General features: G+C 43.7%; 6 protein-coding genes across 6 annotated transcripts; 4 read left to right on the forward strand and 2 right to left on the reverse strand.

Moving 5' to 3' along the window:
- The first annotated feature begins 6,278 nt into the window (after positions 1-6,278).
- On the forward strand, positions 6,279-8,439 carry LOC131290740 (glutathione hydrolase 1 proenzyme-like). The gene is made up of 7 exons (XM_058319909.1): positions 6,279-6,622; positions 6,691-6,891; positions 6,954-7,345; positions 7,527-7,572; positions 7,709-7,949; positions 8,015-8,128; positions 8,210-8,439. The coding sequence occupies exons 1-7, from the start codon at positions 6,285-6,287 to the stop codon at positions 8,354-8,356; spliced, it is 1,479 nt and encodes a 492-aa protein (XP_058175892.1). The 5' UTR covers positions 6,279-6,284; the 3' UTR covers positions 8,357-8,439.
- A 2,255-nt stretch (positions 8,440-10,694) lies between these two features.
- On the forward strand, positions 10,695-13,940 carry LOC131290586 (small ubiquitin-related modifier 2-like). Its single transcript, XM_058319744.1, has 3 exons — positions 10,695-10,854; positions 11,502-11,624; positions 13,643-13,940. The coding sequence occupies exons 1-3, from the start codon at positions 10,837-10,839 to the stop codon at positions 13,778-13,780; spliced, it is 279 nt and encodes a 92-aa protein (XP_058175727.1). The 5' UTR covers positions 10,695-10,836; the 3' UTR covers positions 13,781-13,940.
- A 1,455-nt stretch (positions 13,941-15,395) lies between these two features.
- Positions 15,396-16,105, forward strand: LOC131290849 (cytochrome c oxidase subunit 6A, mitochondrial). The gene is made up of 2 exons (XM_058320032.1): positions 15,396-15,581; positions 15,711-16,105. The coding sequence occupies exons 1-2, from the start codon at positions 15,485-15,487 to the stop codon at positions 15,944-15,946; spliced, it is 333 nt and encodes a 110-aa protein (XP_058176015.1). The 5' UTR covers positions 15,396-15,484; the 3' UTR covers positions 15,947-16,105.
- A 317-nt stretch (positions 16,106-16,422) lies between these two features.
- LOC131290855 (syntaxin-16) lies at positions 16,423-18,041 on the reverse strand. Its single transcript, XM_058320040.1, has 5 exons — positions 17,818-18,041; positions 17,627-17,724; positions 17,466-17,556; positions 17,302-17,383; positions 16,423-17,222 (listed from the first exon to the last, which is right to left on the reverse strand). Exons 1-5 carry the CDS (start codon positions 17,896-17,898, stop codon positions 16,567-16,569), a joined length of 1,008 nt encoding a protein of 335 aa, XP_058176023.1. The 5' UTR covers positions 17,899-18,041; the 3' UTR covers positions 16,423-16,566.
- A 3,219-nt stretch (positions 18,042-21,260) lies between these two features.
- On the reverse strand, positions 21,261-21,969 carry LOC131291199 (RNA polymerase II-associated protein 3-like). Its single transcript, XM_058320391.1, has 2 exons — positions 21,842-21,969; positions 21,261-21,780 (listed from the first exon to the last, which is right to left on the reverse strand). The coding sequence occupies exons 1-2, from the start codon at positions 21,967-21,969 to the stop codon at positions 21,261-21,263; spliced, it is 648 nt and encodes a 215-aa protein (XP_058176374.1).
- A 354-nt stretch (positions 21,970-22,323) lies between these two features.
- Positions 22,324-22,917, forward strand: LOC131290807 (NADH dehydrogenase [ubiquinone] 1 beta subcomplex subunit 1). Its single transcript, XM_058319985.1, has 2 exons — positions 22,324-22,359; positions 22,518-22,917. The coding sequence occupies exon 2, from the start codon at positions 22,669-22,671 to the stop codon at positions 22,837-22,839; it is 171 nt and encodes a 56-aa protein (XP_058175968.1). The 5' UTR covers positions 22,324-22,359; positions 22,518-22,668; the 3' UTR covers positions 22,840-22,917.
- The last annotated feature ends 390 nt before the right edge of the window (positions 22,918-23,307 follow it).

The raw sequence follows: 23,307 nt of genomic DNA on the forward strand, positions 1-23,307 counted from the left end.
TTGCACTTCGATTCGCTTGCAGCAAACAATGTTTCCGAGCGGGTGGGGAGGAAAATGGGGAGGGGGGGGCACCGTCTGCGCGATGGTCAATTAATACCTGTCCGCTAATGCAATGTCCAATGTAAAGCGAGCAAAAATGGCGAGCACAGTGGGGCACGTGCCTACGATTCGAGCACCAACAATGGCGTTTCCCTGCCGCACTGTGGTAACACGGGGCCATCATTTGCAACGGACATGTCGTTTTTAAAATAATTATTGTTATAATATAAATTTGATTTAATAATTATAATCAATCTTATAAGTGTACAACAGAAGAAAAAAAATTCCAAAAGCTACTAACTACAGTTAAAAACTATATAAAATATATAGACGATCGAACAAGGACGAACTGTAGACACAGTCTACAAAAACTGTCTACAGTGGCTTATCTTTCGGGTCTTTTGTAGCCTCTATCAAATACTGCTTCGTTTTGTTTTCAATATTGCATGCCTTATATTATTTTGTATTGGATATGAAAATTGTATTCTTTGAAGTTATCTATTTTGGATGCTAAATAAGCGAGTTATTGCTGTTGGATTTTGGACAAGACTCACGACGCTAAGAAATTTTATCACGATCAATAATACCAATACGATAGGAAAAATCTAACAAAAGTCACTTGGTATTTAACAACTCGTTCAACAATTTGGATCTTCATTTTGTGGAAAAAAGCCTGATAAGAATGAACAAAGCCGATAAGAACTGAGATGGATTTTATGTGCGGTGTATTCAAATTTTCTTACAGGCCAGGGAAAATCAGTTGGCGGGCCGTACTTTGCCGACCCCTGATCTAAAGTCAAACTCGTTACTTAAGCCATTTTAGTCACGATGTCGAGATTTTCGGAGCACATATTTCCACTAGCGTTCTGAGCCTTTTTATTCCGAGTGACACTTCTCCCGCTTTGCAAAGCCTTTCTTTACTAAGTGTTTCCCAGCTATTTGGCCACTACATAAGCCTAAATTTTCTCTCTTTTCTTGATCTCTTGATGACACTTTCCAAATATAGTTGGTAGCGGGTTTCGTTTTTGCACGGAACATGATTGAAATCAGTTCTTATTTTAATACGTAAATATTAAAAACTATTTTAGCTATAACTATGTACACATCTGGTAGTTAATCCAGTTACCAGAATTGCACAGAAACGCTTCGGGAAAGATCGGATACAGTTAACGCTAGTTCATTAAAAAAAATCCTAATTTTTAGTCTTCTAATAATTCACCACATCACAACGAAGTCCATCTACAGCCCCACTGTGCACCAGCGGTCAATCGTTCACTGCGTGCCGTATGCATGCGGATGTAGGCTGTTCGCTGCCGTTAGCGTTGTCCTTGAATGTTGGGCAGCACATATTTTGGAACGTGTGAACGCGCCGATGCCGGCATTCGGGTCCGCACAGATTAACGCTATCTCGGACGACGCGGTGTCAAATTGGTCATCGAATTGTCCATCGGTTAGTGTGTGCTTGTGTGTATGTGTGTATGTGATCGGATGTTTATGTTTTATTTTGTAAATTTTAATCTGTTCTGCCCTCGAGTCGAGCTAGTTCGGCAATTCCGCTAGCGTCTTATCGTTGGTTTAGGCTCCCCGAAAAAAAATCAAAATACCGCCGTCGAAGCACGTCAATGACGTGGCCGTCGGTCTTTGGCCCGTACGCTAATCTTCTTTTCGCTCGCGATGCACCACTAACCCCTTCCAAGGTCTAGTTGAAGCTGTTGCTCAAATACCCGCAACATCTCTGAAGGCGCGCACTTCCGTATTTTTTTAACACAATACAAAACACGCGGCCTTAGTAGGAAGATCGAGAATTGGTAATCGAATGATCAACAGAACTCTATGCCTACCTATTAATGAATTCTAAAAAAAACCGTCATCTCTAGCGGATATAAATTCATTTAAACAGTTTGTTTTTCACCTATAGAATATTTCAACAGCAGTTTAAAATAGAAAATAATAATATGAGAATATGATGGTTGGTAATATTCTCGCACAGTATTCCAGATACCAGAGACGTACGTATGTAATGTTTAGTTGCGGGTGGAAAACATTTGTGTTTGTTTTTATTTTTTTTTTGTTAAACCAAGCCAAAAGAGTGTAAAACCGAGTTTCAGCTAACGACCGGTTCGTTTTACGATGGGACCATCGCACTAAAGTGCCGGCTGGTTGGTGGGGTCGGGGAAGGGTGACGGCCCTCCCCCTTACTCGGGTGACACGATGGAGTGATGTAACCGCACACACCATACCGCCACTGTCGTCACACGGTGGTGAGAGCTAAAAAAAAAAACTAAAAAGAATCGGGCCAAAAATTGGACCGAAAAGATAGAGCGAATGCGGCGTGCGGTCAGGGGTGTCGAACTCCACAGCCAGGATTGTCCAAACCGAAAACCAACGTGGGTTGCGTATGATGAAACCAGCTTTAATGTCGGCTATTTTAGTAAGAGACTTTAGTTCTGTTTTTAGCTGAATTATGAAATTTTTGAGAAAAGATTTCACTACTATAATATAAACACTAAGTAGCTTAATGCCCTTCTTAGACGTGGACTTTAACTGACATCTTTAGCCAAAATTTCGCCGCTGAAATAAATATTCCTTTCTCGAAATCAGAACCTAGCATGCCTGACTTCTTTCTGCAATGGTTTGGAAGTTTTGTGTCAAAGTCCCAATTTGTTTACGCTTGGTTCTATTAGTTGCAACATATTTTGTTCGTTACTCTATGTTGAACAATACGCCAGAGCCTATTTTGACAGTAAAATTCTGGACAAAGAAGTTACGCATCTCCAGTTTTGGAATAATTGTGCACGAACGTTCATTAAGAGACTGCAAACAACACAGAACAAGATTCTCAAAATAATTCTCAATCTTCCACCATGGTATAATAAGGCATTCAACGACTACTGCAAATAATACTTTAATAATAACTCAAAGCCATCCATATTCTGCATCTATTATTTAGGACCTCATCTCTAAAAATACCACAAGTTAACAAATTAACTCCTTCACAGTTTTTGGGCAGGCGTATGGAATATGTATTGCTTTGCTAGTTTTTTGACACATGGGTTTTTCTAATATTTCTTATTTCGTAGCTCTTATTTCTCCTTATTCTTTTGTTTGCTTATATTTTTTTCTAATTTCTTAATACTAATCGAAGTAACTGAACCAAACTTTTGTTTATTTTCTATAAATATCTATCTATAAATATCTATTATGACTGATCATGATCACAAATAATCCATTTACAAACTGACTACCATTTAATCAAAATTCCCATTCCCAAAATTTTGTAGGAAATATATTTTTTTCTTCAGTTCTGGATCAAAAATTATTTTACAAGTATGCAAAAAAACAGTGTGACAATGTTTTAAGTCATTTTCTCAACTTGGCAGGACTGTGAAGAGTATTTGTTCTCAATGCATACCACCAGAATTAAATGTTTTAGGCTGAAAGGATGTAACGTTTGGCTCATGAATCAAGAAATGTTCCCTGCTGGAGTTCTAGGTCAAAGCTTCGACTCGCCTGCCGGACGGTGATTCCTTGTCCCGCAGCAAACACACGTGCATTAGCATGTCTTTGGGGTGGAGAGAGCGGGCGGGGTGCTTGCAAAGAGAGCGATAGAGCTAGATAGTGTGGAGCAGAAAGAAGGAAGAGGGCAGAGGCAAAACCGGGGAGAAGACGAAGACGCATCACTAGCGATCGGAGCCACCACGAGCAGTTGGCGCAGAAGCGCTACGCAAGAACACACGGCGTACGATCGGGGTTTTGGAGCTCGCTCGATCCGGAACGCCCGAGCCAGAATTCCCCGTCGGTTCCGGGCGCGAACACACACGCACGCACGCACGCCACGGAAGCATTTTCCCTTTCGAACGCGGGCGGTTGTTGTCAGTTTCCTTTCTGTTTCCTTTTTTTCTTCGTTTCCTTTCCCCGTTTTGTTGTTGTTTCTGCTACGTTCGAACGGTGTCCGGTTCCGCTGGTGCGTTCCGCTTCGGCTGACGGCTCGCTCGCTCGCTCGCAGGCACGAGTTTTCCACTTGTTTTTCCAGCACTACGGTGGTGCCGGTGTTGTCTTGTCGCGCGTCGCACGGTTTCGCGTTCGGCTTCGTCCTGGCGTCCTGCCAGCCCGTGTGTTGGTGCTGAGTGCTGTGTTTTCCCCGTTCATCCCCGGGTTTCCTTTCCCCCTACCCCCCGTGCCTCGCTCGAGCAAACGATAAACCGAAACTCGTCAGTGATTGCGTGCCTGCTCGGAACTACCATGGTCAGCTGGTAAAGTATCGTCCACACTCGTCCAACAACCAAACCACACACACACACACGCGCTCGGGTACATTCGCCAATCAAACATGCCCACGCACGGCAAGGCTGCCATTTCTTACGAACGAAAGATAAGAAATGCCCACGCCTGTGCCAGGATCCGGCAGAGGCTTTACATCCGGCCACATTGTTAGCACCTCCGGTGTGTGTGTGTGTGCCTGTGCGTATTTTATATGTGTGCGCCCGCTGGGGTGCTTGGTTAGCACGTCGACACGTCGCAGCAGATCAATAAGTTTTCCATTGTCCTGCCTTTCGATTTTCCTCTGTTCGTTCACTCTCTCCCTCTCTCTCTCTCTCTCTCTCTCTTTCTGTGTGCTTCGGGAAAACATTCACCCCATCCACAATCAATCGCGTAACGATTCTCGCTACGTTCGTTCCACCCGAACGCGCGTAGTGTATTGTTTCTTTCCGATGCCGGAGGAAAACAGTCAACGCGAGAAAGCAGAGTGATGGAAAATAAAGAAATATTTTTGTCGTCGTCCCCCTCCCCCTCTCCGCTCCGCGAGCTCCGGAAAAAGGGGCTCGTAAATTTTTCCCGACTCGGCCCGAAGCATGCGCAGTTGCGCATCGGGAGTTCCCAGCATCAAATAGAAGTACAACAAAACCCACCGAAGAAAGTGACAGAATGGACGAAAAAAAAAAAGAAAACAAACGTGAAGCATTAAGCGGATCAACAACAACCGAACCGAGGCCGTTTGGGGCTGCACAATAACTGCCTTTTGAAGCGCAGCGGATTTCCCAAGCTCTCGAGTGTCGGCCGGCATCCGTCGCTTGACTTCGGCGAAAAAGGGGGGAACGAACCGGGCAATGCTTGGGGATAACCAACACTGCGCAATGCAGGAGGTTTTCATCGATCTTGCTGGTCGTGCCAGTCTCCACCCATTGTGCCAGGGATGGAAAACACCCGCAAGGATTTTACTACACGGCAGAAGTAGTAGAACTATAATTTTACCTCAACCTAGACAACTGAATCTGACAGCACACCCTTTAAACGAGCGAGGGATCGAAAGCCTACCTTTTCTTAATATTTCTATCTCCATTTCAATGTTCTGAAATTAGTTTCTTGGATTTTCCGCTTGTGAACACTCCATTTTTCAACATATCTAACGCAAATACAGCTGGAGAGGACCTCCAAACTCGCTCATGATTGGAACAGCGCATCAACTTTTGTCTTAACGTCATTCCTTTCAACATGACGCATCCACTTTGGCTCGAAAGCATTTTATTTGGACATAACGCTACCATTTTAGTCTCTAAGCCATCTCGTTTCGACGGAGTGCATAAGGTTTTGTCTTTAATAATCGAATAACCACAGTTAGCTCTTTTATTTTCCTATTTTCGGTAAAAAGACAAAAACAAATGACTATGAGGCAAAAACAGGTGCATTAGAGACAAAAGATGATGTGCTATCTGAAAAAGAGATGGCTCAGAGATAATAGCTGCTGCTTGCGAGACAAAAGTCACTAGAAGCGACTGTAAGCATCTTTACAAACCTATGTGCTTGGCTAACCTAACCACCTGCTCTTCTGTTCTCTCATCCAACAGCCTTACGAGAGTGTCTTCCTTTGCAGTACCGCTTGTGGCGGTGCTGCTCTACTGGATCTTTGCGCAACTGTATCAGCCAGGTCTGCGCATAACGCAGCCTCCAGCCTCACCACTCGGTGATCCTACCGGCCTCGTACCGCCTGATCCGGCGCACACCGATCTCTCGGTGAAACTCTCCTACTCGACGCTGCATATGTTCGAATCGGCTGCCATCTGCTCGGACTCGGATATCTGCAGCAACATCGGCCGGTATGGTGCAGGGTCCACCAAAGTCGTATGCCCCCATCCCCATCTAATCCTCCCTTCGTCTACGCTCTCGCCCACAGGGACCTGATGAAGCGCAATGGGTCCGCAGTGGATGCGGCGATCGGTACACTGTTCTGTGCTGGTCTCACCAACATGCAGTCGATGGGACTGGGCGGTGGTTTCGTGATGAACATCTACCGGCGCCAGGAACGCCGGGCGTACACGCTCGACGCGCGGGAGATTGCGGCCGGGCGCGCCACCGAGGACATGCACCTGGACGATCCGAGCACAACCAACGAGGGTCCGCTGTCGATAGCGGTGCCGGGAGAGCTGAAGGGCTACTGGGAGGCTCATCAGCGCTTCGGGCAGCTGCCGTGGTCCGAGGTGCTTCGGCCGACGCAGCAGCTGTGCCGGCGTGGGATACCGATCTCGAAGCACATGCAGGACTCGCTCTCCTTCAACTCGAAAGCCCTCAATGACGCGAGAATCAGGTATGCGTAGATGTAGAACCGTAGCCAGGCCAATGCTGCTGACCTCCGCCGTTGCCCATCATGCGCAGGGAGCTGTTCACCGATCCGCAGACCGGTCGACGGAAGCAGCAGGGAGACCTCGTACATCCACATTCGCTCTGCAACACGCTCGATCGCATCGCGGACGAGGGCGGCGACAGCCTGTATCGGGGGGCACTGGCCGACGAATTCGCCGCTGACCTGCAGGACCTGGGAAGCATCATCACGCAGGAGGATCTGCGCAAATACAGGTATAGGAATGCACGCTCCTTACAGTTCCCAGTCAGTAATCCCACGCAATGCCATTTCGCAGCGTCATCTGGAGCGAGTCCATCCCCATCAAGCTGAACGAGGACACAATGTACGTGGTACCACCACCGGCTAGTGGCGTCCTGTTGGCGTTAATCATGAACATCCTGAAAGGCTACCGATTTCAGCCCAGCGATGTAACCAGCGTCGACAATGCCGTCCGAACGCTGCACCGGATCGTGGAGGCGTTCAAGTACGCCTACGGCAAGCGCACAGAAATTGGGGATCCCCGTTACATCGACGTGCGGGAGCTCACGGCGAACCTCACGTCGGACGAGTATGCGGAAACCGTGCGCAAACGGATAGACGACGAACACACGCATGCTGATCCGAGGGACTACGATGGTTACTTCTTCACCCCCAACAACGATGGCACGGCTCACATTTCGGTGCTTGGTAAGTCATGAGTCTATATGACCAAAGTGTTGAAAAAGTTGCGCACCTCAGATAGACATATGGTTGTGTCTTAGGAATCTCTAGACGTAGATGACTCATTCCAAACGTTCATGAATGTTTATCCTCCTTCAAAGATGTTGAACTCTAACATTCTCTTTATTTTCAACGAAACTCTATGCAGCGCCATCTGGGGACGCAGTGTCGGTAACTAGCTCGGTAAACTTTTAGTAAGTAAACCTTTTTTCAGTAACCACAAACCTACCTGAGTTCCCCGGGGATCACATTGGCCTCGGGTCTTGCAACGTCCTTTGATGCGCAATTACATTCTCCAATTTTATCTTCCTTCGACCCCATGTTCCGCAGCTTTGGTGCTGGCCTGATGGGATCCCGCACTGGCATCATTGTAAACAGTGGCATGGATGATTTTTCGTCACCCGGGCTGCTCAACTACTTCGGTCTACCCGGTTCCAGAGCGAATTTCATACGGCCTCACAAGCGGGCCCTATCGTCGATGTCACCGACGATAGTGGCTGATGCGGAACACAACGTCCGACTGATCGTCGGTGCGGCCGGTGGTACCAAAATTACTACCGCTGTCGCGTTGGTAAGCAGTACAACACTATCATCATTCCTATCCACGTATATGTTAATCTGTTTCAATCCCAACAGACGTTGATGCGCGCTCTCTGGTTCGGCTACGACATCAAGGAAGCGATCGACGCACCTCGACTGCACCATCAGCTGGTACCGATGGCGGTGCAATACGAATATGGAAACTTAGACGTGCGTGCCGGGGAACGATATAAGAGCCTCGAGCTACTGAGTCAATATTCTTACCGTTTGTTTTTGTTACTCTCCCTTTAGGTTATTGTTAAAGGGCTGCAAGGCAAAGGACATCAAACAACGCGCTATCGAGAGCGAGGATCCATAATCTGCGCGATCGCCCAGAATGCGTCCGGGGTGTACGCCAACGCCGACTTCCGGAAGGGTGGCGACGTTGCCGGCTTTTGAAGTAGAAAATACGTGAACATTGTTTTGAATTTAAACCAGCTGCTAAGCATAGTGCATTTGTTGTTTGTTACACTATTACCTAAGGTTCCCGTTTAACTAAAAAAGACTAAGAAATACAGATGGTGAACGCACGTTCGTTCACTTGGTGCTAATCTATTTGTTTATCGTCTCAGATGCCTTCAACTTTACATACATCACCTTGACCTTGCGATCAGTTAACATTTTAGTGGAAAATTTAGACATACTGTTTACTCACTTGGTTATTAGTAACCAGTAAACGTGTTTATCCTGAACCTCGCGTAATACTTTGTTAGTAAAGCGACAAACTAACAAACTACTTTTTCATAATATGCACTTTCCATGCGCCTAAAAGTATGCAATAGAATCTACTGCTCATGTTTGTATTAAATCGATGAATTTTTGATTCGTTAAGTTTGACGAAGCAGTTCAACCATATCATACTGACATCGGTTTATGGTTATTTTAAACAAAAATGATCATATTTATAGTTTAATATCAAGAAACACAACTTCGCGGGCAACGAGTACGATCATAATGGAAACATAAATGTTAAATTCAACGCAATTATTTTTCAATCGGTTCACACAACAGCTAAAATTTTCCTCAAACTCATTTTTTCATACATCGATCAAGATAACAAAAAAATCACGGACTTATCACAAATAGGATCTTATAATCTATGATATAACTTTTAAAAGTTAACGAGGGTCTGCAATATATCATACAGTCTTTGCCCGACTTACGCGAATAATGCGTGCCGGAGGCATTCGCGTAAGTCGAGTTTTCGCGTAAGTCGAGTTCCGCTTGACACTTGGTTTATACCTGGTGTTAAGAGATCGAGTATTTAATATCATCATTTTTCAGCAAAAGTTATTGCATTTCTCTTTCTTTTTTCGGTATTTTTGCGTATGTTATTCATTTTACTCGCTTTTAATTTTGTTGACGACGTGTTTTGAATGGCGGTGTAATGATGTGAAAATTTGCAAATGACAAGTGACGTATGATGAGTCTGAAGAACTGAAGTTTACGTCATAAACTCAATGAACTGTCAAAATTTGAACATTCGCGTAAGTCGAATTCGCGTAACTCGAGTGTCGCGTAACTCGGGGAAAGACTGTATAAGTATTTTTCCCAACGTTTTTTCTAGCAGAACGTGAGGAAAACAAACATTTGTGGTGCTTATGTTGGCAGAACTGTCGCATCTTCATTAACATTTTTTATTAGCAGATAAAACATCTGAGTCCGGGACAACCGAATTGGTTTTTTAGTATTCCAAATGCATTTATCATCGCATTTAACGAAAAAAGTTAATAACCACAATGCACACTTAAATTTCAACATTGCATTTTATGCAAATTTCAACGTTTTGAATTAATTTAAAGAATTTTGCGATTGACAGCTAAATAGAGCCGGCTGAAATTGTTGATTTTTAGTACAGAAACAGCAGAATCTACTGTCATTCCGACTGCCTCTGTCAAGATGGATCAAGATTCCACATGGATTTGCGCTTTTCAGCTGTCAAACTAACACAGTTTTATGCGCCAAATAATAGTTTACCTTTTAAAAATCCCAATTATAAGAGTATATCATTTCGTCATAATCTACAAGGAACAATATTTACTATTGCTTATAAAAACGCAAGACTCTGCGGCAAGAATCGAAATCGTTTGATTTTTAGTACAGAAAACGGAAGGGATGCTCCGCATCCTGTTATAGCTTGCTGAAGTACTTGAGCAAGTAAGTTTAGTGAGCTACCAAGGTAAGTGTGTTTAATGAACTACATACTGAACTACATAGTCAAATTAACTTGCTGTGTTTGTTACTGAGCCATATTGCACACCCTGGTCATTTAATATAATGCCGGTGAAATGATTGCAGTGTCTTAGCTCTTCTTACCCCAAATAGAATACGACATTAACCACTAGTAAACGTTACAAATAACTTTTATTACAATGCAATCTACTTGGACGATCCATCTCCAGCTCTTTTTAAAATCACTCCGACTCTCACCTAGTTCGACGCTTGAAGTCGTTTTAACTTTGATACAAAACGACGCGGTATGAGTTTTTGTTTACTTTTTGTATGGAGTTTTAACAAGACGAGTCGATAATTTTGACAGATGGCGTCGTTATTTCATGATGACCTCAAAAGTTTATTCCCAGCCGGTGTGGCTGGAGTCGGATTTACAGATCCGCTCTCGTGTGTACATCACTAGCTTGTACTAAATATGTTTTCCGGTTGTGTAAACTGTCTGAACATTTCAGCACCTGCGCATAAAGCAATCCAGCGCTTCCGCTCTAGTTGAACGCTGAAACTCCTGTGTGCGTCACTTTTGATCAAGCTGTGCTTCGCGTCGGTCGCGTTTCCGTAAACTCGAGTGCGCTGTGAATATTCCTATCGGAAATTCTCCAATTAGTTCAGTATTCTTAGTGGGTCAGAAAAATTAAACATCATACAACATGTCGGACGATAAGAAGGTATGTATTTTCCATGTGCAGGTTAAATCGCCATACCTTTTACGTACGCCAAGCATCGCGAACATCGTGCCTACAGCTCCCGGCATCTTAGAAAATGTCGTGCCGGACGCAAACCTGGAGCGATTGTAATGTGCATCATAGGTGTTATTTCCCGTGCCGATATGATCACCGAACTACAAGCAACCATGTTCAATTCCATCGGTAACGTTTCGTGGAGTAATAGCTAGTTTTCCACGCACCGGGTTTGTGGTTCTGAACACTGCGTCCATCAGCAATAAAATGGAGGTGACGCCATTGCAATTGTGGCGCGATATCGGTTTGCGGGTGCTGGCAGATGTTTTGTTGTGTGCTTGACAAAAGCCGGTTTCCGGCGCCAGAATATTTCGATTCCTAGACGAGTAACGCACACGCAATAGGGAACGAACATTGCATCCGCAGTCTAATGTTCGTGCAGGCCCCAAGCCAAACAAAAGTTGGCTTGCAGCAGTCAATGCGCTCAGAGCACCGTCAAGCGTAATATTCCTGTTCTGACATGACTAACACAAAACTCGTCGCATTCGCAGACAAGCACCCACACAGGCTCATTTTGCTCAACCCTCCGTGCAATGTTCTGATGTTCCTTTTCGTCATCTCTTTCGCCTTTCCAGGAAACGAAAGAATCTGAGCATATCAACTTGAAGGTCCTTGGACAGGACAATGCGGTCGTTCAATTTAAAATCAAAAAGCACACCCCACTGCGCAAACTTATGAACGCATATTGCGACCGAGCGGTAAGTACCTGTTTATGATCATATAGATTTAATTGTACATGTTACTATACCTAATTCAAATTGGCAGATTCACTTAAATATCAATCGTACGAGTTGAAAATCATGTCAACAAATCTTCTGCTTTATTCCAGAGGATTTACTCTATTACGGCTCTTGAATCAATTTCCCTGGGCCTTCGTAAGCTAACTTGGAGATCTTCTTCTTCTTGGCGTTTACCCTATGTGTACGTGGATAGTCAGTCTTCTCGTATAGGGGAGGGTCTGGTCTCGGTTGAGATTCGAACCCACGCCGTCGAAGTGATGAGCCCCGGCGCTCAAGGGCCGATTTTCTAACCGGCGCTACCGCTCGGCTGTCGCGGACCACAAACTTGGAGATATAGCCCTCAAATGCTTTTGGGACCTATATCTCCAAGATTGTGGTCCGTACTAAGGACATTTGTTCTAATTTCAACTAATCAAGAGCACCATTTTTTCAAGTACACAAGTCACAAGTTAAGTAGAATTCTCCTCCATTTATTTTCTCTCGTACAATAACAGTTTTTAATCATAATTGATACAAGGTTTTTCATGTGATATAACTCTAGCAGCATTGTTTCTGACTGCAGCATATGATATTCCAACAGGATCAGTTGATTTCACAGGGTTTCGATCTATAAAATGGAATGTTTCAATAGGTAGAGGGAATATTTCAAAAGCATTGGGGATATTTTCAACATTGTAACCGGTTGGGGGAGCAAGTTGTCAACCTCACAAAAGTCCTCGTACGATACGTTCGCACAAGAAAAGTAAATTATTGTGTATTTTTACTCATCTTTTAATTCAATTGAAATTAGTTCTTCTTTCGGTATGCGATGCTCCTACGCTCAATTTGTTCCCTTACTCGTAATCAGAGGGGCTATGCCCATCCCCCGTCCACGGGAGGGATAATTCCTTCCGTTTGTCAGGACACCAAAACTTGTGGTCCGCTTGATTGACTCAAACAGCACGAGATGTGCGGCTGCTAGGATTTGTCTGACTTGAGCTCCAGCTCGGCGTCACCACGCGGTCTTGCAGTAAGATAACCTTACTTTTCCGCTAACTATTTCAGGAACCCCGTGTACTGCTAACGATCCGCTCAGATGCACTGCCGAACTGGAACTGTTGAAATTAGTTCCTTCGAATTTTTAATCCACTTGTTTATACTCGTTTATTAAGTAACGGATTCGATACGTTAAACGTGGAGAATCTCGCATCGAATGTTACCCATCGACGATGAATTTCATGTTTACCACGACGGATCTGTTGTTTGGTCAACTCGAAATAAACAAGGTGGAAAATACGATAATGTTAGTATTTTAGTTGAAAAACAACGCTGAAAGCGCTATCAATTATCGATAGAAACATCATTGTCTTACAAAAACGAAGAGCTTTACGAAGTTGATAGCTTGCTCGCCTAATCGATTGCAAAGTTCCCCGCTGGGTTTGCGCGATTCCCATTGCTATTTGTAATATTCCCCTGTACGATTGCAATTTTCCCCGTTGCTTCTGTAGACATCTCCTGTGTTGATCAAACTTTTCCTCTACCACTTACAACATTCCATTATATAGATCGAAACCCTGTATTTCGCGATCATGTTTATTACAGCATTGGTAGTTGTAATGATATTAAGCCTCAGCACGGACTTCAATCGAATCGAGCTGTCAATTTTCATACATATCATATCACGCTTATAATTATAATCATTTAGCATGGTTTCGCAATGGTGTCGAAAATTGTATTGTTCGAATGGTTCGTGCAATATAAACATGTTATTTTCCCGCTGGATTCTAGACAAGATTTACCAAACTACGAAATTTTAGAACAATCAATACTTAAAAGGTGATGAAAAACATCTAATGTAAATAGATGCGAATGTCGCCATAGGCCAAAAATGCATAGCTTTTGTCCGTTTTAAATAAAAATCATCCATCAGGTTGTGCAAAGGTGCAGGTTGCGTTGTTTTTTTACCTTTCTTTCTCTCTCACTCTTTCTCCAACCAGGGTCTTTCGCTGCAGGTCGTACGCTTCCGATTCGACGGCCAACCGATAAACGAGAACGACACGCCAACTACGCTGGAGATGGAGGAAGGCGATACCATAGAAGTCTACCAGCAGCAAACCGGTGGAATTGGTGTTTAAATCCGCGTAAATGATGTAAGGGCGACGGCGGCCGATAGCTGCTGTGTGCGTTCTTCTCTTGATTTACTTTTAACTTGTTTCATTATAATTCTTTCTCTACTGTACTCAAACCTCGTTGAAAATTTTACTTGCGTCCTTGCTACTCCGATTTCCTAATCCATTTTTCTGAGTTTAATTAGCACAGCAGCTACCCGAGCGTCCACATCTGAACGACGCGATGAAGTAATCCATTCGAATGCATGGATGAACGATGCAAAATGGGCAAATCGATTCCAGATGTGGACGCTCCGTAAGAAATTGTACAATATCCCATACTAACACCATGGTGGAGACTAGAATAAGCAAGCATGGGCAGGAGAGGCGTCATCGAGAGCCACAAGTAGGGTCAGTCTGCGATTTAACATAATGGACACATGCGTATGGTTTGAGAAACGAAGTAGATACATACCACATTAGAAGATTGCGCATGCTACCTTTTGGCGCACTTCGACCAAGGAGATTATTATTCTTTTATTGGTCGCTATCTTTTAAAGCACTTTGACAAATACAATACAAGGCAGGAAAAACCGCATCAATAACGAAAAACCTGCACCCAAATAAATCCTATGTTTAGTTTGTAGCATTGAATGATCTAAGAAGGCAATCTATCAAATGAGAAACATGTTGGAATGGCTCATGGGACTTCATCGATGAAATAAATTTTTCCATTTTGTTCTTACATGCGCAAGTCTCTCGTGTTTAATTGTATCAGGGAAAAGAATCGAAGATGAACTACTGTCGGGGTTGAGAGATAAGTTTATGGTTTCCTCTTGATTGCGGGGATTTAAATCTCGCGACTATCGCTATCGTAGACAGATCTCAAGCCAAAGGCTCGCCAAATTTGCCTCGCCGGAAAGCTCGGTGCGCGGAATCCAAAACCTTCCGTGTCGATTGGAGCGCGTTTCAGAGCCCGAGGGGCTCACGAAACTTCCAGTTGTAGCAGGGGAATAGAACATTTCGCTCGGAATTAACACTTTTTACGCACCGATTTACCAAATGCGGGCGACCAGAAGCCCGGTTGTTGACTTGCAAACCAGCAGGAAGCATAAACATGGTACAGGCATGTCAAAACACAACAAACTTTGACGGATCCAACAACACAGCCGTTCACATGTTACCCAACAGTTCAATTTAAACAGAGAGTTCTATATGTATAGAACCTTTTAATTTCTTCCTCCATTAGTATAGTCACTTGCAGAAACCCATAAGTATAGGTCAGACGAGGCATTTCTTAAAAGAATTAAAGAATAAATAAATTTCCAGGCATATAACATATCGTTTTATGAGCACCAGTGAAGCGCTCTCTGTTGGCAATCTCATGACCTACGGTGGGGTGTTCGTTCATATTATAACTCAATAGTTCAATTACATCAGAAACTATTACATGTATAGAATCATTTTATTTATTTTTTCGATTAGTACCTGTATCACTAGGAAGAGAAAGAAATGTCCTGCAGGAATTACAGAGTAAATAAATTCGTTTAACATATCGTTTCATAAAGCGCCCTCTTATGGCAATCGCATGAAACGCGCGGGGGTGAAAAAAAATCTGCATGTCGTATCTGTCAAACGATTTACTTTGGTCAACTGAGCATTTTGCAGTTCTGTATCGAACAGCGACCGAGTTTTGTCAAATACATCCGCCGAACCCACTACGCAGCAACCATGTCGCTGGTTTCGCATATTCTTCGCCGCTCCATCTCGCAATCAATTGCCAAGAACGCCCAGGTTGGTGGCCCATCCGCTGTTGCTGGACACGAAGGTAGGTTATCCACACGCAGCCCAGGGGAAAAATGACTGTGTTCCCGACGGCTGCGCTTATATAATCTGTGCGTCCGGTCGATATCAACAGCAGGAACGTAATTTTCTTCACCTTCTCGTTCGTTTACAGCCGGCGGATACAAGGTGTGGAAGAAGCTGTCGTTCTTCGTGGCCGTGCCGGCCGTCGGCCTATGCATGCTGAATGCCTACCTGAAGCACCAGGAGGAGCACGGACACCCGCGACCAGAATTCGTTAAGTACGAACACCTGCGCGTCCGCAACAAGCGCTTCCCGTGGGGCGAGGGCAACAAGAGCCTGTTCCACAACCCGCACACCAACGCCCTCCCGGACGGCTACGAGCATTAGACAATTGTGCAAGAAGTCCTTCAGCTGCCTGGGATCAGGTTCCGGAATGGTTCAGATGCATGGGTGGACGCGGTTGTGGAAGTAGCCGAAGTTCATGGATTGGCTCCTATCTCCCAGCTGGCGAATAGTGTTGTTTAAATAAAACGTTCGGTCAAATAAGAATCAAATTTACACTTAGCAAAACCGTTTTGGTCGGTGCAGCAACGGCTCTATCCGAAATGGTGCTTGGTAAACATGTTTTGTTTTTCCTACGGATGGAACGTACACGTCATTCTTAAAATTGCTTGCAGCAACAATTTCCCTCCGCTCCGTATCGAGTCAATCAGATACGATATCGAAATTTGAACTCTTTTTATGTTATATAATTTCCTTAACAAATTGCACTAGTCAACTGTTTTCGTTCCAGTGTCATGCACCCAATTTCTTAATACTTGATAGAAAAAGATGAACGGCGGGTTTCACATCTATCACATGTATTTTTAGTTTAGCCACTGCATCTCAACAGAGAGAAGAACACTGGCTAATGTTGGAGGACAAAGTGCAAATAAATATAAATTTAATATATAACCCTTTTAACGAGCACAGCATACGCTGCCAGAATGTTCACCAACCAAATTGCTTTATAGCTTTGTAAAGATAATTAAAATGATCATGAACATGATGGCCATCGCGAGTAGCATTATACAGTGAATTTTCTTATTTTTTCGCTGGTACGACTCGGATTTCTGCAACTGCCGCAGACCGTCGCTGACGCGCACCTGTGCCGACTCAATGTTGTAGTCGATCCGATCCAGAATCGTGCCCTGCTCTTGGATCAGTTTGGAAATGTCCTTGAATATAACGTTAAGGTCCGTTATCGAGTTGGTCATGCGCAGCACCTCATCCTCCCGGCTTTTAAGCATCTTTGTGTTGTCCGCCTGAATGAGCATGATTTGCTTTTGGTTGATAGTGAGGCCCGTCGCCGGCAGCTGAAAGAAATCATCTAGGAGCTGCTGATCGTCTCCGTCGTCGCCGTGCGTTTCCGCTTCCATCTGCAGAAAGTTGTCGAACGTCTCGACGGAATTGTGCGCGGGCCCATGGTGACGGCCTGCGGCGGAGGAGGAGGAGCCCGTTGCACCGCTGCTTCCCGCACCCGGCTCCAACCCCAGCGGTCCCTCGGTCTCCGTGAGTGAACGAGCCGCTTTGTTCGCTAAAAGTTTCCGATACTCCTCGGTGATGCCTTGCAGCATAACGAAGCAATGTCGCTGTATGTTCGCCAACAGCATATCCTCCATTCCTGCAAAAATGCACACATGAAAGTTGCGAAAGGATACGCTACAAAGCATCTCCCGTTGTCGTTCCCCCGACAAACTCACCGCTTTCTGCACGTCGCAGGGAGTTTATGTTGTCGTGGCAGGTACAGATGAGCTGCTTTATTTCCGCTATTAATCCATCAGTCTGCAACAACGATAAGACGATCACTAGCATCATGCAAACAGATTAGACCCCTCCCAAACAGGCAGAGAAATGAATAGCCTACCGTGCTGCTACTGGCTGTGTTTTCATCGCTCAGCACCGACCGTACTTCTGCGGACTGTAACTTTCTCACCTCATTGATTCGCTCCTGAATTCTAAATTAAAACAGTATGCTATACAGAGTGAACGAGTGCCGGATGGTATGTGCAGATCTTCATTACATACTTGAATAACAGGTAGTTGGCTTCATCGTACTTTCCAATCCAGCGCGGCTGATCGTTGGATTTTCCCGGCGTTTCTAGCAGATTTTCGTTGTCAGAATTCTACGTAGTAAAAAGAGAACAGTTCGTTTGAGTTTTCGTGCTACTAACTAGTGAAAGCAATTTTCCGAACGCATATTGCTATGTTGCTCTTACGTTTTCGTAGCTAACGCTTCGGCTGTGAACAGCATTGTTCCTTAGCATATGGAACAATTCGGTCAGATTGCGATGAGACATCGTGCAAGATTTAGGTGGAATGCAGTTTATTTCACCTGAGCGATTGAACACTTTACTTTCTATGCTAGCAGCAAAGCACAATTAATGCAACGAAAGTATTTAGGATACGTTGACTAACGTTTGTTTATGTGTGCTGCTATCGATTTTCTGTCCAAGCTGCTGCAACAATGACGTTTCCAATGATTGTTGTGGCGGCTCGTTGGCAGTAGATGCATAGCGATTGTTTTTTATTTTAAACTTATAACGACCGCTTACCGGCGGACCTTTTAAAAGTGTTTTAATAGTTTTTACGAATGTCCACTTTTTAAAAGTGCAAATTTTCATTTCAGTTCATTACTTAAAACTAAAAATTAATTTATGTTCAGTTTGGCTATGAATTCGTTATTTTGACATTGTAGTTATTCGCGATGATGGTGATATCCTTAGCAATAGAATCGACAAGCAGCCACAAAAAAATGATAAGGATCCTCAAGCACAAGGCTCGACTGGAGTCCAAGCAGAGCTTTGGGACGGCTGTTTGGAGTGGAGCAATCACATGCACACTTTACGGCAACATTCCGTTGAGAGCTACTGCATAAAGGGATCTAACAATATGCTCCAAAACGTTTAGAACGAAACAGGAAATACAAAACCACAGCGCTCAGCACATGGTCAATCCCCAGTGTGATATGTGTTCGAACCGTTTTTCCAAAATATATTACCTCGAAGAACATATGTGTATACAATCTATACCTACCGACGGCCGCTACTACAACAAAAATTGGCTGAAATGTGCAAACCAGGGCAAATCATAAACAAACGAACAAAATTTTTTGTATATTCAGTTATATTTAACTCTCGATGAGCTAAATCTCGGAAATTCATATGATGAGAAAAACGAAAATTAATACATAAGCATGAACATTAGGTACATGATTTGTAGTATTGAACCAAATTTCACGTTTGTTACGAAATGCCTCAAGCATCGAAGTTCCTTGACACTGGCGTTTATCAAAAGTAGTTTTTCAACTGTTTCAAATTTTAAGACTAATAAGAGAAAAAGTTAAAGAGAAGAACGTTGCTGTGATAGAAGTTATTTTACATTCAAAGATAAAATAACCATTACTATTATTCCAGAAATACCGTGTTCGTTCACAGTTGTATAATGATTTGAAATTAGCTCACTTTTTTTAAATTCTCATCACGACCTCGGTTGAATTCAGTTATGAAAAAAGTCCGTAAAATAGAAACGATGGAGCTTCAAAACGAACAAATAAGAAAAAGACAGGATACTCAGTAGAGTTCCGGGAAATGAAAATTGAGAAGTTCGGTCAGGAAACTATTTTCCTTTCTTGCCACTTTTTAGTGCCTTGAGATTTCTGCAGTTCTTGCTTTTTCCTCCGTATGAACTGACCAAAGATTTCGCTATTCAGAGATGTTACTTATGCTTATAACATGAACAAAGGAACCGTCCGGAAAGGTAATATGCCTAATTTGGTTGTGCTCGCTAGCCAGTTCATTCTGGGCCATCTAACGTGACATACTTGTCTAAATAATGCAAAACCGTTGAACGGGTATTTTCTCCTACAATACTAAGCGCCTCGCGAAAGTCTGTCAAAATTTTGCAACAATGCACATCCACACGAACCGCCCTACCATCGTTTACAAGCCTCTCAATGGCTAGCAGATCTAGCAGATATAAACATCCAACGATGTATTCCAGGCTCATGTGCCCGAACTGATTGCGTCGCAGCATGATCAACTCATAAACCAGAGTTTTCAATGCACTCAAACAAAAGGGATCGATGCCAGCAAACTGCAGGAAATAATCAAATATTATGGCCAAAATGTGTACCTTCGTTTCATTATACTTTGTCAGAATTTGGCAACCCTCTGCATACGCTCGAAGGCATATCCGAAACAGATGGTTGGTATCTGAAAACGAAACAATTAAAATTAACGTGAACTAAAATTAAATAAATTATGAACTGCTGATACTTACAGTCTTGGCCTTCTTGGACTATTTGTACTATAGTAGTAAACCACGCACAATTTATTTTTTCTCCACAGTGCATGCAATTTAATGCATCACGTAGGTCTTGCTGTCTCAATTCTTTTGGGAACTGCTTCCCACAACCTGCCTGTGGGCATTTGATTAGCTTGTACATTTCACTACCGGAATCATCGTTGGCCGAGCAACTAGAACAGTTGCAATCGAAGCAGTACTGCTTACGAAGGTACATTTTCCGTTCCTTCGTAGTCATAATCTTGCAGTTCGGACCGTAGCAGTTGAAGATTTGTTCATTGGCGTCGATGGTTCTTGTAGCGTGTACCGTGAGTGTTGATCCTTCGAAATGATTTCGTATGTTCGGATCGCATGAATGATTGAACAAACTGATCCGAGGAAAAATTCCAGTGAACACGCGCGAGCTGGTGAAATACCGGTGCAGGTGGCCGGCATTGATGTGCAAACTATTTCTTTCGTAACAGTTGACTTCTGAAGGCAGTGTCCCGCGTAGTTCGCTTATCACGTGACCATTACAAACTAGCTGGCCAACGTGGTGTAGCACGCGTGTACCAACAAACACTAATTTCTCGTTGTGCGACAAACTTTTCATTTCACTGAAAAAGTTCGTACAGTCTCGCAAATATACGGCCAACATGAAAGACACCTAAAATATAAAAAAAAAATATGTTAACCAATCGGAGATAATTGCCGGGTGTTATTGCTTCTGCTTACCAGCGCGTATTGAAGAACATCAGCCATATCCATCTTCTCGAAATTGGTCACCAAGTGAAACAATCCAATGTAGTTGCCAAGTGCACTGTTATCCTGTTCAGCGGGGGAAATAATTTGTCCAATGTCGGTGAGTGTATCGGTGATGTTAAAATCGGTAGTACGTATCGCAGCGCAACCATCCAGGAAGCAGCGCATTCCCAAATGAGCGATACCGATATGGTACCAGAGGTGCTTTCTATATCCATAGCACTCGTAACGATGTATCGATGCATGGTTTGTTCTGCATTGTATGCTACAGTAGCATGCGCCCCCACACGTAGCACATCTGAAGGAGAAATTGTCGGTTAAACGCATTACAGCGGATACATTGAAAATAGTTGGTTAACTTCGCTTACGGAAATGGTATCACATTTACGCGGGCACAATATTGGCAATCGAACGAAGGTATCGTGGATTTAGGATGCGGTTCATAGACCGGAATAAACGACACAGCCTTCTCTCTGGTAATGATGCTATTTGCCTCAATCGTCTCTGTTGTAACTACATATCTACCAACGCTTTGATTTTGTTTCCTAAAAAGGGAGGAGAGAAGTATTAGCTACATACATCTTCTAAAATGTTGGTTCCATTTGTGCCCAACATCTTACTCTAGCAACTTTGGAAAAATCAATTCCTCCTGCAAAACTCCCTCAGCATGCGACGAGTGACCATTAAGCACTTTCTGCAACGCCCGAAGTTGGACTAATTTTGCTTTTTCAGCTACAGACAGCCGTGTCGTGGCTTCCTGGGATGCAATGTTTTCAATGATGGTGTCCAACAGCTTCCCATCGTTTAGCTGCTCGGCGCATTCCGCCTGTCGGAAACACACCTTCAATCGTTTCGACTGCGGGTAGCGGCCAGCGAGCGCTAGCTCACAATCTTCAAACGCCTCTCGATAGCGACCAAAACGAATGAGCAGTACAGCACGATTAGCGTGACCCAGCGCAAGGGCTTCCGATCCTTCAGGGGCAGCGAATATTGCTTTGCTGTAGGCTTCCAGAGCGAGATGGTCATTTGTTTTGCTTTTAAAAATTGCATTGCCTCCTTCGCGATACTGGTTGGACTTCTCGTCGGTGGCTGGATGGACATCCGGTAATCCTTGTAGCCATTTGAGAATCGTTTCACTGCAACAAGAGAAGTGCAGTAAATAGAATGTGTAACCTAGAAATGGATCGCGATACTTACTCTATTTTTTCTACCTTCGATAATCTACGTATGATGTCCATCTCGCTGGTGTAACGATGCAGAACGCATTTTTGTAGCTGATATTTTGTAATAAGCTCGAAGGCAAACGTATCCCATTCGTTTTCCATGTTTAGGTCTTGATCGTGCAATGCCGTCGATGCCGCTTTCAAAATGTTATGATTTGACAGATGACTAAGCAGGTTGACGTTTTGGGTACAACGGTGCATTTAAAATTGTTAAAATTGAAAGCTAAATTCCTGAGGCTTTCAAAACATGTTTGTAAAATAACGAGGTACTTTGATTATTCATAGATAAGTACCATAATTCGTACTGTAAGATTTGCTTTATATTAATTGTTGTAAATACGTATATAACTAGCTAACAGTGAAGGCAGAATTGTAACCGGCCACTGTAAACAAGCCATACGAAAACATTGGGAATCGCATGTCAATTGCTGTCAGTTTCATGCTGTCAGTGGACGATTTTGACAATTATGTAATTTGGTGCAATCGAAAGCGGTAGGTTTTGTTGATTTGCTGGTCCATAAAAGAGTGGTGAAATATCACAATTTGTTGTGATACTCGAAATTGCTATATCATAATTTTTTTGCCCGACACGCGGAACCCTTTTTGCAGCCAACTAATGATTCGCCAATTCTGGAATCGTTACAAGGTAGTCATCATCTTCCCAGCGCTAGCGTTCGGGTCTATCGCGGCGGACTACAACTACACCCGGCAGTGGAAGAAGGAGCGGCAAGGCAAGCTGCAGCAGGTTGCATAGGACGTTTGGCACCGGTTATTTCGCAATAAACCCAACAATCAGCAACCATGGTGTTTGGAATCACCCGTCAGTACCTGTGGAGCGTGGTGCCGCTGTTCGGTTTCGGCGTCGGATGGTTCCTCGACCGGAAGGAAACGGAACGGATGACCATGTTCCGTGACAAGAGTGCGCTGTACGGAAGAGTACTGAAGGACGGCGAGAAACCATCTTGGCCATAGGGGTGCGCAAACCCGTGGATTGTAAATGGACAGAAAAGATGCTGTAGTGGGTAACCATAACACTGTTTTAGTGAAGGAAATATACTGATTTTCTCATTCTAAACCAATTGTTTTTGTTGCAATTCCAGCATAGTGTTCTCAAGGTATTGACGAATTGGCTTGCATTTAATTTCCAATGCTTACTGGGTTAGCACAGGATTGAACCTGTATTTGATTCTTCTCTTGTGGCATTTTAGATTTTCCTCCTGCTCCTCATGCGCCGCGTGGTAGAGCAGTATGTGGAGCTTTGGCCCTGTTTCTATGTAAATAATTTGCCCCAAAATATGTGCCAGGCTTTCATCGCAACTAGGCCAGAACCCATGGCTCACTTTTGTCCGTTACAAAAAAACTATTGCTGCGTACATACTTAAAAAAACCACAGGACTTCACCACAAGGAGAGAAATATGGATGCATAACTGGAGCAGAAA

Source organism: Anopheles ziemanni, chromosome X (genome assembly GCF_943734765.1).
Source record: "Anopheles ziemanni chromosome X, idAnoZiCoDA_A2_x.2, whole genome shotgun sequence".
NCBI classification, from domain to species: domain Eukaryota; kingdom Metazoa; phylum Arthropoda; class Insecta; order Diptera; family Culicidae; genus Anopheles; species Anopheles ziemanni.

Excerpts from the sequence above, each read along its gene's own strand:
- LOC131290740 (XM_058319909.1), top strand. The coding sequence starts at position 6,285 with ATGCAGTCGATGGGACTGGGCGGTGGTTTCGTGATGAACATCTACCGG. Across the intron at positions 6,623-6,690 it reads CTCAATGACGCGAGAATCAG|GGAGCTGTTCACCGATCCGC; the intron begins GTATGCGTAGAT and ends CATCATGCGCAG. Across the intron at positions 7,573-7,708 it reads ACTAGCTCGGTAAACTTTTA|CTTTGGTGCTGGCCTGATGG; the intron begins GTAAGTAAACCT and ends CATGTTCCGCAG.
- LOC131290586 (XM_058319744.1), top strand. Across the intron at positions 11,625-13,642 it reads ACGCATATTGCGACCGAGCG|GGTCTTTCGCTGCAGGTCGT; the intron begins GTAAGTACCTGT and ends TTCTCCAACCAG.
- LOC131290849 (XM_058320032.1), top strand. The coding sequence starts at position 15,485 with ATGTCGCTGGTTTCGCATATTCTTCGCCGCTCCATCTCGCAATCAATT. Across the intron at positions 15,582-15,710 it reads CGCTGTTGCTGGACACGAAG|CCGGCGGATACAAGGTGTGG; the intron begins GTAGGTTATCCA and ends GTTCGTTTACAG.
- LOC131290855 (XM_058320040.1), bottom strand. The coding sequence starts at position 17,898 with ATGTCTCATCGCAATCTGACCGAATTGTTCCATATGCTAAGGAACAAT. Across the intron at positions 17,384-17,465 it reads ACACAGCCAGTAGCAGCACG|ACTGATGGATTAATAGCGGA; the intron begins GTAGGCTATTCA and ends TCGTTGTTGCAG. Across the intron at positions 17,223-17,301 it reads CCTGCGACGTGCAGAAAGCG|GAATGGAGGATATGCTGTTG; the intron begins GTGAGTTTGTCG and ends GCATTTTTGCAG.
- LOC131291199 (XM_058320391.1), bottom strand. The coding sequence starts at position 21,969 with ATGGAAAACGAATGGGATACGTTTGCCTTCGAGCTTATTACAAAATAT. Across the intron at positions 21,781-21,841 it reads TCGAAGGTAGAAAAAATAGA|TGAAACGATTCTCAAATGGC; the intron begins GTAAGTATCGCG and ends CTCTTGTTGCAG.
- LOC131290807 (XM_058319985.1), top strand. The coding sequence starts at position 22,669 with ATGGTGTTTGGAATCACCCGTCAGTACCTGTGGAGCGTGGTGCCGCTG.